Source organism: Cynocephalus volans, chromosome 7 (assembly GCF_027409185.1).
Source record: "Cynocephalus volans isolate mCynVol1 chromosome 7, mCynVol1.pri, whole genome shotgun sequence".
In the NCBI taxonomy this organism is placed as follows: Eukaryota; Metazoa; Chordata; class Mammalia; order Dermoptera; family Cynocephalidae; genus Cynocephalus; species Cynocephalus volans.
This window is the reverse complement of record NC_084466.1, coordinates 76,895,988-76,910,345: the sequence shown is the minus strand read 5'-3', so window position 1 is coordinate 76,910,345 and position 14,358 is coordinate 76,895,988. Positions and strand designations below refer to the sequence as shown.

The following is a 14,358-nucleotide window of genomic DNA, read 5'->3' as shown; positions in this document are numbered from 1 at the left end:
GGGGGGCGGGTTGGACTCTGAAACAATATCTGTTCTATGGTTAATGTTTTACAATTGCAGCTGCTTACCACCAAGTTTCCTGATTGTATCGAGTGAGTCCACACTTATCTATAGAGCTCACTTGGGCGAACCTGCTTTTCCATACAACGAAATTTCATTCCAAAGAAATGATTCAGGAAAATGAAATCAGAAACATTTCAAAGGAGGAAAACTTGTGTATGCATTTGTCAGGTCTCTGAGACTGAAAGACAGACTTGAGGGAACAAAGCTTCCTAATCCAAGATAGCAATACTGTTTTATACATGTATTCAGAAAGACGATGCTTGTAGAATTGCTCCACAAACTGTCATGCATTATGCCAGTGAAGGAATTAACACTACAATAGCTTTTCAGGGTTTACAAGATGCCATATGCAGGCATCAAATATCATCCTATAAAACAAGGCTTATACGAGGCTCAAGATTAGCATTTAAGTTATGACGTACAAGACTGCACTAACTGATATTTTTATTCTCTGTGGCGGACCTCCTAAATGCAGGGGGACCTAACAGTATACACATCCCATAAAATAAGTGAAGCAGAAGAAGCCATAATGCTTATTTGTCAAGATTTTTGTCCATTCACCTCTAAGAACAAATTTCAACAAATGATAATGATCACATTCCCATGCAGTCTTTCACAGCTGAAGTACTGAATATGAAGAATATTCCTCAATTAAAAGGAATGAAATCCTTAGAGGACATGTGCAACTAAAGTTTCTTAAATAATTTGTTTGGTTAGTATGAGAAAGAGACAGTTTAGTTTTTAAGTTGTTAACTCATCTTTAGAAAGTTTATATACATTTTACAGAATTTTTTTCTATTTACTTCTGTACATAAAGACATGGAAAACTGGAGTTTCTAAGAAATTGTAAAAAAACTTTTAAAGTTAACATCAGTTTAGAAAATAACAATAATTTGGGGAGTTCAGATTTTTTTTCATATATACTCTTATTCTTTCGTTCATTTTCTTTCAGCTTGTGATTATCTTTTGTCTATACTGTCTGCTGAAAACAGGGGGTACTTTACTCACTTTCAAGGGTGTCATGAGTATTGAATAAGACAAAAACATGCAAGCAGCTAGCACAGTGGCTGGTAAGCTAGGCACCCTAAAAACTAATTTTCCTTCTCTTTTTCAACGTGACAAATAAGATTGAAAAACATTTGGTCCATGTTATGGGCTGAATTGTGTCTCCCCAAAATTCGTATGTTGAAGTCCTAAACCCAAGTACCTCAAAATGAGACAGTATCTGAGTATCTGGGGACAGGGCCTGTAAAGAGGTGATTAAGGTAAAATGAGGTCATAAAGTGGGCCCTAATCTAATATGACTGTTGTCCTTATAAGAAGAGGTCAGGACACAGACACACACAGAGGGAGGACTGTGTGAGGACACAGGGAGAAGATGGCCATTTGCAGGTCACGGAGAGAGGCCTCAGAAGGAACTAATCCTGCCGGCACTTTGTTCTCAGAATTCCAGCCTCCAGAAAGGGTGAGAAAATACATTTCTGTGGTTTAAGCCCCCAAGTCTGTGGAACTTTGTGATAGTAGCACCAGCAAACTAATACAGTCCATTAACAACATAAGCAGATTCTGTCATTTTGAGGTTATTTTCCATGACTATCGTAGCATTAGCCTTTGTGCAACTGGCTTTCTGGAATGTCAATTTCAGGTTGATAAGTTTACAACTCATGTTATGTGAGAGAAAATTCAGGTCCAGTAGGCTGAGGTGACTTACCCAAGGTCACCCCAGATCCAGTTGGGTGGCCTTCCTACCGCATATGCTGCTTTCACTGGAGGAGCATAAATGGTTTTAGGATTGCTTTTAAAAGGTCACTGTTAAACAGATAGTTGGGTTCTAAAGAATACAATTTAAACCTGAATACCCCATCTATAATGTGCTATCTATTACCGATTAATGATGTTTGCCCCCTTCTGGCCCTTCACTCTGGTGTGTGTCTAATGACAGCACAGCCCCTTTCCTCCAGCACTGCCGCCCTCTCTCAGCTTTACAGTTTGCTACTAAGTGACTCCATGAGCCAGGGACACTTCCTGCCAAGAATTGTCTCTTTTACTGCCGGAAGGTGAAGATCGACAAGGCTTTGCTATTTATCTATATGAGTTGCAACCTGGCCTCACCCCGCTATTTCCGGCCAGTTCAGAGCAACCAAGAGAGTGATAGCTGTCTATGGGAAACCACACCTGGGAAAGGCAATGGTTTTCTTTACAGTTTAAGATAAAAATCCTCTTTTGTTTCAAATTTGTTGTGGACACTTTTTGAGAACAAAAGAGAACATGGTATTATGTCTGTCTGTCTGAGTAAACATTGTACGGAGTACATAATTTACTCTTTGTACATTAGATACAGTATCTTGAAGGGTCACATATTTGTGGATGTTTAATATATATTTTTTCTTATATTGCGCACTTAGTACATGCCAGGCACTGTGCTCTGTGCTTAACTATATTCTCTCAATTAATCCTTGCAATAATTCTTAGATAGTTACTATAATGAGCTCCATTTTGCCTATAGGGTAACCAAAGCTTAGAAACATTAAATAGGGTCACTCTGCTAAGAAGATGTAGAGCTAGAGTTCAAGTTCAAGCTGCAGGATTCCAAGGCCCTCCAACCGCTCCAAATTGTAGGTTCAGAAAGTTTGTAGTTTGGGTTGAATGGACGGTGTCCCTGGGACATTCTTGATCCCAAAGGACTATTTGTAAAACAGAAGGAAGTTTTTAAAAATTCAACCAATGTGCTTCAGTATTTGCCCCTAAGAACAACAGAGGTTTCAACATCCGGCCACCAGAATAACTCCTGGAAGACCATCACAGAAGAAGAAACAAAGCAAACATCCTTCTCTCTACGCCCTGTGCTACCATTTCATGAGCTGCTCCAGGCAACCCCCATGGGTTGGTGTCCCTGGCTGCTGCTAACACCTAACATTCAAATCCAGAATCGTATCACACTCAGTGTTGGGACCAGCAGATGATGAACTCAGTCAGTGGAATTCGTTTGCAGGCTTCTTCAAGATATCCTGGAAGACTAATTTCCCTTCTTTCTTGTCAAGTTTTTTCCATCCTTCTTCTAGGAAGCCAGCTTTTTCTGCCTTAGACCTTCCGCGTAAAAGCACAGCAGGCAGTGGAATGCTAATAATGGGGATGCAATTGGCAGGGAATGGGGTTAGCAGATCTTCCTCCCCAGGGAAGATCAATGGTAGAAAATGTGGTTTGATGACTAAGAACCTGTTACATTCAACACGTGGTTTTGTCTAAGTCTGAACAATCAGGGCCTTGCAATGGATCTCGGTCCCTATTTTGAGAAATGCATTTAGTAAGAAATGTGTTGTGTCCCTCAATGTGTCTGGGAGAGATGCTTTAAGTTTCTCTGTTAAGAACTTTAGTCTTATTTGGGTGGGAAAGGTTGAAATGTCATTAATGCTGGATTTTGTGAATCTTATTTCTCATAATCATTTTAAATATTATAAATAAATTGGGGGTAGTAAAACCTTTAGAGGAAAACATGATTTCATGATTACACATGCTTTTTTGCAGTGTGTCACTGGGTGAATGCGAATGTGTGTTCGATGCCACCATCCACGGATAGAGACTGAGCACTAATCCTAAGTTCCTGCCATACCTACGCAGGATGTTCAAAATTAACCAGAGAGGGGAGAACTGGAATGCAGGGTGAGAATGCCTACTTCAGCTCAAAATACTGACATGTAAATTGGGTCTACGACTGCCAAGTTCCTTTATAATCTCTGTTTTATTCTTGTGTGTTATCAGACTGTTAGGCAAAGCAGCACAAGCCATTTGTATCTTAGTCAGCTCTGCCTTTGACAGACTTCTAAAACTGTCAGGATTTCTATGTCTTGTGAGGGAGTCTAGCCAGACATTTTGGATTTATTTCTATTGACTTCCTTTTTCTAACAGCATTAACATATTCTATAATTTTAAAGTTATTTTCCAAGTCCTCCTTTTAAATTCCTTTCGATCCCAAGCTTCTCAGAAAAAGAGAATTCATGTATTTTCAAGCAATAGTGTATACATTTTCATGGTAGTCTGTCCTGCCCTTGGTTGCACCATTCCCAAGAGATGGCTCCAGTCGTGTGACTTTTCAACATGGGGTTTGGGGAGGATGCCCATGCATTCTGATGTAGTTTTTTGATATTTTGTGAATTTCTCTCAAAAAGCATCATTCACAATGTACATGCTAATGTGTTATCTCTTAGCCAGCAGAAAGAAAAATAACTTAATATTTGCAGGCTTCCTGAGAATTGATAAGTTGCTTATCAACTAAACCAAACAGATTCTACTAATTAAAATTATTTATTTTCTACCAGTTCACTTTATTCTGTTGTATTGAGAGAGGCTTCACATAACCAAAGATATTTTTGAACCATGAAGTCAGAAACTGACTCTGAGCCACCCATCAATGCCTGAGCTTCAGTGAGTCCATATACAAAGTCACCTACAGTCAGGGAGAATTTGAGAGTCCTGAAGAATTTCCTGCATCTTTTCCATCTTTACTGTGGGACGGTGACTCCACCTCTCAGCAGTAATGGAATATTCTGAATCAGCTGCAGTAATGTCAGACTCCTTCATTACCCACCCAGGACTTCAGCTTTATTATAGGTTAGACAAATCTGAGCTAGGATGCAGTAATTTCTTCCTTTTGCCCCGGCAATGCCTTTCTTGTAGAGTTATTTGAGGACTGGTTGTATTCTTTATGTTATAATTATTAACTCTGCCCATACACTGACTCCCTCAGTTTTCTGCCCAACAAATACTCGGGGGCTGCCTAATCAGGTTAGAATCTTTGTTTAGTTGTTAACTTTCATAAAAAGATGGCCATTTTGTCTTTACCCAGTTGATTTTTAAAGTATATGGAGCTGGCCTTCTTTGAAAACATAGAATAGTTGTAACATTACTTTCCAAAATACAACTTCAACCATCTCCTGTTCAATCCAAGCAAGAAATATTTACAAAGAGAACTATCTGAACGAGCCACAGGCCATTCTCTCTCCTAAATCAACATTTCTAAATTGTGTTCCCCAGGGAACATGGGTTTTGCAAGATGTCTCTTCTTGATATCCAATGGAAATTGATTTCATGTTGAAATATACCAATGTAGGCAAAGCTAAACTACTTTCTGCAGGATTCTCTGAGCCTTTCACAAGTGTGAATTTCCAAGAAGGGAAAGAGGATACAGCACTTCCCCAAATTACTTAACCAGAGAAACTTTTACCCCCTTGAATATCTATCTAATGGGACTAATGGTCTGTGAAGCAGACTTTGAGAAATTGCCTCCAGAGTGTCACCATGCTATTCCTAGATTAAGACAGAGTGTCAGAGGATTGCAAACCTGAACCTCCTTATTTACACCCACCCACCTCATCCCAGAATGTTTCTACTAAATTATAATTCATGGTGATGCCCCCACTTCCACTGCAGGATGTTATAAGAAATAATCAAATGAGACTTGCTGTTGAATCCACTGTAGGAAGGCTGAAAGTACCATTCACTATAACTTATAGTGTTCCCTTTATGAGATTTGTATGAGAAATTGCTCTCATACATCTCTTTTCTTAGGAGAAAATGCTCCCAAATATCAAGTCCCAGGAAAAGCCGTGCTGGCATGTTTTTACCTTTTGGACAGGTTAAACCTTCCCTCAATCATGTTTTTCTCTTTGCTTAGAAGAGGGAAGCTCAAGCCAACTTTGCAGTCCATTATTAATAATTATTCAGGACATTATACTTTATATTTCTATGAATATCTCTTTCTAATTTTATCTTATTAATTGATTGACATTTTTCTTTTCATCAGATTTATCTTTTTATAATCTTATTGACTTGTATATTCTCTTATAAACTGCCTCAAATCCTTTAGGTAACGAGGTGGAATGTAAATTAATATATGATAACTTTTCTCACAACAAAATCATATTCCAATTGCCTCTGGGGAGGAAACAAATGATTTTTATGATCCTTGTGTCATTCAAATATCCTGGTAGGGTTCTCCTATCTTCTTGTATTTTCAACAGTCTCTCCGCTGTGTTCTCGTAGCTAGGGAAGCGCAAAGACAGAACGTATCTCATTAATGTCCTCTCTTCATTAAATCCCCACCTGTTTACTCCCCTTTATAGAAGAGGTCATCAGTTGATATTGCTAAAACCAGGAGTGGTGATCTTTTTTTTTTTTTTCTAACCTGCGCTTCTGTCTCTGTCCATGATTAAGTTGCCAAGGAAATGAGGAAACATGCACTAGAAAGAGTTGACCACTGTCCAGAACTAAGAACTAAAGCACTCATGATAGAGGGGGAGAAGATACGAGGAAAATGAATCTCTGTTCACTCAAACTAATGTCACAGAATCCAAATTTGGCAACTGCCTGCGTCTGGGATGTGTGTTTATAAAGTTAGAGCTAATAAAAGCAGTGATGTGTAGCTATTGAACCTACAATCTGTGTAAAGTAAAAGTCTTCAGTTTCATATGTCTATAAGCGTATTGCTCCTTTTGCTAATTTCCTTCTAGTACTCATTTCTTGACTGCTCACATTTTTACTATATAATAACTTTTAAAATGTTATGCAAAGTTAGTTGACTTTATTCGCTTAACAGATTTTCCTGTAACTTTGGTTAAACAGTCTCCTTTTTGTGCAGGCCCTTCAATCCCCAGCCCTGAATAGAAAGAGGCTCTGATTTGTGAAATGTGAATTTATGACTGTCGCCACTCTATTTTTTTTTTTTTAAATGAAGAACTTGAGCAATACACGACTGATGTGTTCTCAGCCTGTTTTCTGTGCTCCATCTGTCTTTCTGCCAGTGTATACACCCTCCAGTTTTGCAAGTAGTTGGGTAAGAAAGTACTAAACATAGAGAAAGGGCAATTCCAAAAGAACAAATGACTGTTTAATCTAGGCTGATGCTACGCAGTTGGTGGTGGTCTCACCCACTGGGGCGTGGGCAGTGCTCACCACTTAGGTTGGGCAAATCCCCAAGATACCATTTGATGGAGTAATGTAGGAGAATGCACCACCCATGCCCACTTGCTTTCCCTGGGACATACGACAATCCAGCATGTTCTACTCTAGTTGAGTTTAACGCAGGTGCTATTATCTATATAAAAATAGTCAATAGATATAAAATCAATGAAAATTAGAATCCAACTTTCACTACTTTCCTTTGTAATAAATTTTCTAGATTCTACATTTTCTATCAAGAAGAGAAGTCTCATTGTGAGGAGACACACACGGGCATTCTGCAGTCCCTACTGTCCTTGCTATAGGTCAGGCAATGCAACAACTCCACTTTACAGTTCTGGACGCCTGAGAAATAAAGGTCTCCACAGTTTCTTTATAATTATAGTTATGCTGATATTTAAGTTGTCCACAAGACTGGACTTCCTAACATTCCTATTAAATGGGTAATGAGAGCGTTACACAGGATCAAAGACACACGTTCAGGTACATGCTGAATGAAGTAATGAGGAATATGTAAATAAGAATTGTCTTTCTCTTAAAGTAATACCTGCCATCACAGAGTCGTAGAATTTTAGAGATAATTTAATCCAACCCCTTTATTTATGGAAAGAGGAAAGAAAATCCAGAGAAGTTGTGACTTCTCCCAGATCACATAATAAATTAGTGGCAGAAGTAGAATAAAAACCTGATTTCCACTTTACCATTTCCTTGACAAGCAGTAGAAAAATTACATGCTTTTTGATTTATCCCACATAATAAAGTTGCTCTGTTTCCTTTATAGGTTCTATTACATTAGGTTTAAGTTTCCCTGCTTTCTAAACTCTTGTTCAAGGAGTTACTGAGTTAACTGCAAAAGTTAAGAACCAGAATAAACCTGGGCAATCATTGTCCAACTACTTTATTTTCTCATCAAGAAACCAAGGCCCAGTGAAGTTCTGAAACTGGCCATTGTAAAGAAAGAAATGAAGGTGAGACTAAACAGAACCTGCATCTGTCTCTTTTTTTTCTGGTTCAGTGAACTTTACTGCCATCTGGGCCACATCACACTGTTTTGAAGCATTTAAAGTAAACCAAAAAGTTTAATAGTATGAAAAATTCTTTCACAGCAAGTAATCACATTTATGTATCTGCTTAGATTTAGATTTTCCAAATCATGTGTGTGTGCTTGTGTGTGTGTGTGTGTGTGTGTGTGTGTGTGTAGACTTAGACAGGGTGCACCTGCACCCAATAAATAATGACATAGAAATCCAATTCTCCCACCTCACACCCATTGGAATGGCTGCTATCAAAAAACAAACAAACAAACAAACAGCAATATGGTATAGACATACGATGGAATATTACCCACCCTTAAAAAGGAAGGAAATCCTGTCATATGCTACAGCATAGATGAACCTCAAGGACATTATGATAAATAAAATAAACCAGTCACAAAAACACAAATACTGTATGATTCCACTTATATGAGATACTTGGAGTTTTCAAATCCATATAGACAGGAAGTACACTGGTGGTTGCCAGGAGCTGGGAGAAAGGAGGAATGAGGAGTTATTGTTTAATGGGTATAAAGTTTCAGTTTTGCTTGGTGAAAAGAATTATGGAGATGGGTGGTGATGATGGTTGCACAACGCTACGAATTGTGAGTGTATTTAATACCACTGAACTGCACACTTAAAAATAGGTAAGATGATAAAATTTAATATTATACATATTTTATCACAATAAAAAATTGGAAAAAAAAATAACATTCTCCCTTCCTTTGACCTAATAACACGGTCTTCCTCCACCCTCTCCGCATCCTCTCTCCTACCCATTCCAAGCGCCTGCCAGTGGACAGAAATAAGGACCATTATTATTTCCATTCTTTCTACAACAATTTCCCTATTGAGTCAAGCAAGAATGTGGGGTGGGGATTATGGGCAGTATGACTGATGATAAACTTTCAGTCTGCAAAACAACACTCTATTTGACTGGACTTGCAACTCCAGAAATAAAAAAAAAATTTTAAAAAAGGCTAGAGAAATGATGCATGTATTTTGGAGTGTACCCTATGATGAGCAAGTTCAGATTCATCCTGCGTTTGGGTAACAAATTTTGACCTTGTGCATCATCAAAGATTCCTTTATTTCTTGTTTTTTCTCCCCAGGAGTGTATCCACCACTGAATCATGTTCATGCCATTCAATGATTATCTCACTCTAATGAGGTCAGTGGGGAGCAACTTACTCATGTTTGCATCGTTCCCAACAGCCTTGAAAAATTCTGATCATAAGTAATGATGCCCCAAATTATGTTAATATAATGCTGTATTGAAATACCAGCTCTTACTACGTGACCTTGGACAAGTCTTTATATGCCTCTGTTTTCTCATCTATAAAATGGGTACAGTAACAGAACTTACCAACAAGGATTTTTTTGAGGAAAAAGTAAATTAAAATTTATAGAGAGCTCTCAGAGCACTGCCTGATACACTGTAAATGCTCAATCAATATTCTCTACTATGACAGTAAACCAATCCACTAATTCAGTAAATGCAATAAAATCATTTTGCATCTGCTTTCTCATTGTCTTATTAAATGGTAGTATGATATTAACAGATAATGATTTCTGAATCACTAGACTGTTAGAATTCGTCCATGTTTCCCTATGGTCTTAACTGTCACTTTTAATTTTTAGACATTCATTGGCTTCAACATTTCATTGTCTAATATAAAAAGATGGGAATCCTCAAACTCTCTAATTAGGCAAAATGAACCACAGACTTAGAGTGCTCATATGTCTGTGCGAGTGGGCACTTTCAATGACAATGCGTGTGTTCATAACTTCAAATCTTCAATGGAAAAACAACTCTCATTCCAAGAAGAACCTAAATAAGTTTTTAGTGAAATCAATTATCGTAAACCCATCTAAGGAGGTTAGTTCTATGTGATATTTCTAATGTGATATGCACTCTACAGGCATGCTAAGGAACATTTACAGATTATAGATGACAGATCATCATCAAAAATTTATTAAGCCCCTATGTCCATAAAGATGATGGCATCTGGTAAAGCACCACTGTCAGAAGTTTCTAAAACTAGAATGGAGCTGGTTTTTATTGTAAGCCTAAAGTATTTTTAAATCAAGCCAGGGAAATAATTACTTTTGTTTCTATTCAATCAAGATCTGCACACAGAGTTTATGGAATGACATAATATCCTTCCTGAAATCAAACCGGTATGTAGGATCAGTATCCTTCACACATAACCAGTTCCTGAACCTTTACAAACAAATCCTAATTTCCAGGGAAACAATCTCACTGAGTGCCGCTCACTAGAATACATATTGTTCCTTTTGGAAACATTACAATAAGATTTTCATGATTACAAACCCCAACTTCCCCTCTAACATTCAATCTAATCTTAAACTCCTTTATTTAAGTGAAAACTGTATTTTTATAATGGCCCTAGAAATTCCTGATAGACTTACGCAGCACAACATAACAATTTAGTTTTTTTGGTCTGGGAGGGGGTGGTCATTTACTGATTGTGCATGTGTGGATTGTGTATGTGTCTTTTAAATGGATACCAGGGAGAGGCTTCTCAGGAATGTTCACTTTCTACTTTCTACGGACCTACCCTATAAGAAGTATGTTGTAAACTTTTTTTTTTTTTTTTTTAAAGAATAATAAGTTTTAGTAATGTACAGGCTTCTAGGCTGGTTTTTTCTTTTTTCTTGTTTTGGCTGAGAATGAAAAAAGAAAAAAAAAAAAGAACTTCTAGCAGCTTGTGATCCATATTCTCTCTCCATTGCCTTAGGAAGCTAGCGCTTCCGTGGCCACGTCACAGGGCTTGTCTCGAGGCGCACAGACACATTTATCCTTTACCCGCAAAACAGTATCAACAAATCGGAGGCAACTACTGACATAATCAAATAAACAGGAAGAGAACGTGATTCTAGTTGTCAGCCCAATGGCCTTAAGAATAGAATTCCTCATTTTCCTCCTTCATAAGGATGTTCTAAATATTCTGCGCAGAGCGAGCATTAGTTCTCCGCCCCTAATTTAATTCCTTAATTAAATAAACAAGTGTCCACATTTAAAATGTGACAGAGTGTGAGGAACCTGTAGAAACGCTCCTAAAATGCACACCGCGTAAATCTTTCTCATCCGTTCTGCAGACACACGTAAGTTCTGGAATTTATGTTTTATCATCCCACCGCGAAGGTTTTTTGTGCACTTTATGTGGAGTTATGTGGCAGCTGAGTGCTGTCACCGTTTGCTTAAAACTGCAGCCTCAAGTTATTTTTGAAAGTTACATGCGGTGAGGCACAGACATCCGTGTACTGCAAAGTGAAAACAATCATTTAAACAACTGGGTTAGCGTGAAAGAGAGCCGACAAGAATCAGAATTAGCAACAGCCTTTCCGCTACCGGCAACTCACCTTGTTGGATTTTAGTCACTAGCTGGTGGCGCGCTAGAATCCGGCTCATCCTGTAAGGAGAGCGTCTTGTCGTCTGATCAAATCGCAAGTACATCTCCTGGCCCTCAGGTGTCATGGGATTTAGATAGTAGCAGCCTGAAGCTGGGGCCCTGGACACCTGACTGAACATCTCGGCAGACTGTCCCTTGCCACCTCTGCCCGTGGCTCTTTCCTTCTGTCTCCAGTCTCAGCCAAAGCGCGAGGCACCAAGCCCAGGAGAGCTCAACAGACCAAGCGATTTTTAAAAAGAAAAAGGAATGCCAGAAGCCACAACTCAGAATTCCAACCCCCGGGCCCTCACATGACCTCGGGGAGCCAATCAGAGAGAGAGAGGAAAATAGGACCGTTCCCGGGCAGCCCCAAACCCCGAGGAGGCAGCCCCGGCAGCTGCGATCCCCGCACGGCGCTGGAAGCGAACGCGAGTGTCCGACACGCCCCAGAGCTGCCGCGGCCGCGAAGGGCAAGCGCACGCCCTGCAGGAGCGCAAGGAAAAGAGGGGCCGAAGACAAGAGCAGGCGCGAAACGAGCCCTGGGCGCAGCACGGCTTTCAAGCCCTAACAGTTAAGGAAAGCCTTTTCGCTTTCTACCGGCAGCTGCAGCCAGGTAAAAGCCAGATGTGAGAAAACGTCTGCACTAAAAAATTACTTCAGATAAGCATAAACAGCCGAGTAGAAATGATCAACCTCCAATAAAAGGAAATGAATCAAATAAAGCTTTTCCAGTGGAAAAATAAACTTCAAGTGCTTCAATGCCAAGAGTAATTAAAATACACCGCAGACTCCTGTTCCGCCCGCGATGGGAAGTGGAGGGCTGTTAAGACTCAGAGAGGCAAAGTGCACGAGTATTATTTATTAAGCATCCGTTCCCCTTTAATTTTTCTATTTCCCCAATTTTTAATCAGCAAGAAGCAAAGTACTTATAAAGTTCCTATCACATTTAAGACGCTGCCAGGAAGTATTGCAGAAGTTGCAAAGATACAGTCAGCAACCTACTAAGGATCAATAAAGAAGTTATGCAAAACACAATGCTAGGTGAGCAGTATTATTTTTGGCTGGGGGGGAAATAGCAGGCCATCTAGAGAAGGAGACATTTGGAGAGGCTTTAAAAAATAACGAGGGGTGTGGTTCTGACAGACAGGCTGGGAAGGACTTTGCAGGAGAGTCTATGCCCACATGTGTGCAGATGGGGAACCTGAGTGTGTGTTTAAGGAAACTTCTAGTAATTCAATTTATCCTGGTATGCATATGGGAGTAATTAGAGTTTTTTCCCCTATTTTTCCTCTTTACTATTGTTTGATGCAAAGAGAAAAAAAGTCCACGGAAAACATGTTATTGAATTCTGAGCCTGGGGCTGAATGAATAAAATTCTTTGATAATGAAGCATATGGCTAAGTTGCTTTTACCTTTGGCTGACTCAAACTAAAACATAGCATGGCTGGGGATTTATAGTCCTAATAATGAGAAACTCTCAACTGAAAGCTTAATAGGACTTAATTCGGACCTCAACTCTTATTTCTACAGCTCTCTGATGGTGGTCAGCCTTAACACCTTTCTGTGTGGGAATTTTTGCTGGTTCGACTGTGAGACGCAGCTCATCCTGTGTAACTGCCCCACCACAGAAATGAACAAGTTCATTGAGGTCTCCAGGCCCCGGTTCTACAGCATACTCTGTCATGCCAATTGGGAGCTTCCTCTGATGACCATGCAAGTAGGCAAGTGTTAGTTTTCAAGTTGGCATCATAGAAAAAGAAAGAAAAATCTCACTAGATTATATTTGCACTTTTTATTCTTATTTAGGATTTAATTAGAAGTTATCCTGTTGCACGGCATCCTTTGTAGAAGGTAAAAGGGATCTAAGATCTAGCGACTGGTCTGCCAGAAGCAAGCACGTGGATGGTAGGAAGGTTGAGCTTTATACTGCCATATTGGAAGCCTGGAAGGTCCTTTAGCCAAGCCCAGAGAGTCAGCACTGGCAGCCATCTGATAAAGATGCTAATGTCAGCCACTTTGTGTACATGCTTTTGGCTTGACAGTCCAACATTGGGGGTATCGCTGTCATAGACCTTTTGTTCAAGCCAGACGCTTGGCAGTTAGCACTTTCTCTCTGAGAGAGAATGGAAGAAAGGTGGAGACAGAAAGAAGAGAAGAGCATGGAATTTGGGAACATTGGACATTTCAGGGAAGCCAAGTAAGGGTGAGGAAAAGGCAAGAAATAATATGTAGTTGTTTTATAGCTCTGAATAACACTTAAAGAGAGATTGGCCATTCCCAATGCTAACCTTGCAGTTCATTGCTGAGTTGGCTGCATTTTAAAAATAAATGGAATGATTCTTTCTGAGAAGCACTACAGTGTACATGGCCAAGTTACTTAAACAAACAAACACACAAAAAACCTACAGTGCTTCCTTTCTGTGCATAATAACGAACATGTTGAAAGTCCTAGGGCATTTTGTTCTGAAACATCAAGATCATAAGTATGTATTCTTTGACATGTAAGCAGATGCAACATGAAAAATAATATTTCATAAGAGATTGGCAATGAAAAATAAGAAGTGAAGTCAAATTAATAAAAAAAATTTATTCCCTGATAGAAAGAAAGACAATTTAGGATAAAGCCTAATTTTTCAAAAACTTAGTCAGTGTTTTAATAAGGGGATCTATGAAGGATTCTGTATCAAGAACATGTCTTCCCTGTTTCAATTATAAGTTTTCTGAAATTTTATTTTATGTCCAAGTAGTATCTTTACATCCACGTTTTTGCCATGTTGTATTTCCAAATCACTAAATATAGATTAAAAATAAAGCAGACAGGTAATGTTATTTTGTCATGAGCATGTCATTAATAGCTTGTTTCATGCTAACGTATTGCCACTGCTATGAAA

General features: G+C 39.0%; 1 protein-coding gene across 3 annotated transcripts in view; it reads right to left on the bottom strand.

The window, feature by feature from the left end:
- STARD13 (StAR related lipid transfer domain containing 13) overlaps positions 1–14,358 on the bottom strand; it is a 211,872-nt gene that overhangs the window by 147,998 nt on the left and 49,516 nt on the right. For 2 of the 3 annotated variants that reach the window (XM_063102263.1, XM_063102264.1), the window contains exon 1: positions 11,439–11,680. The exons of the other annotated variant lie outside the window; for it this stretch is intronic. In XM_063102263.1, the coding sequence (XP_062958333.1) occupies positions 11,439–11,607 (169 nt within the window). In that variant the 5' untranslated portion in view covers positions 11,608–11,680. Of the gene's footprint in view, positions 1–11,438; positions 11,681–14,358 lie in introns of those variants that run through there. 3 annotated transcript variants of the gene reach the window in all.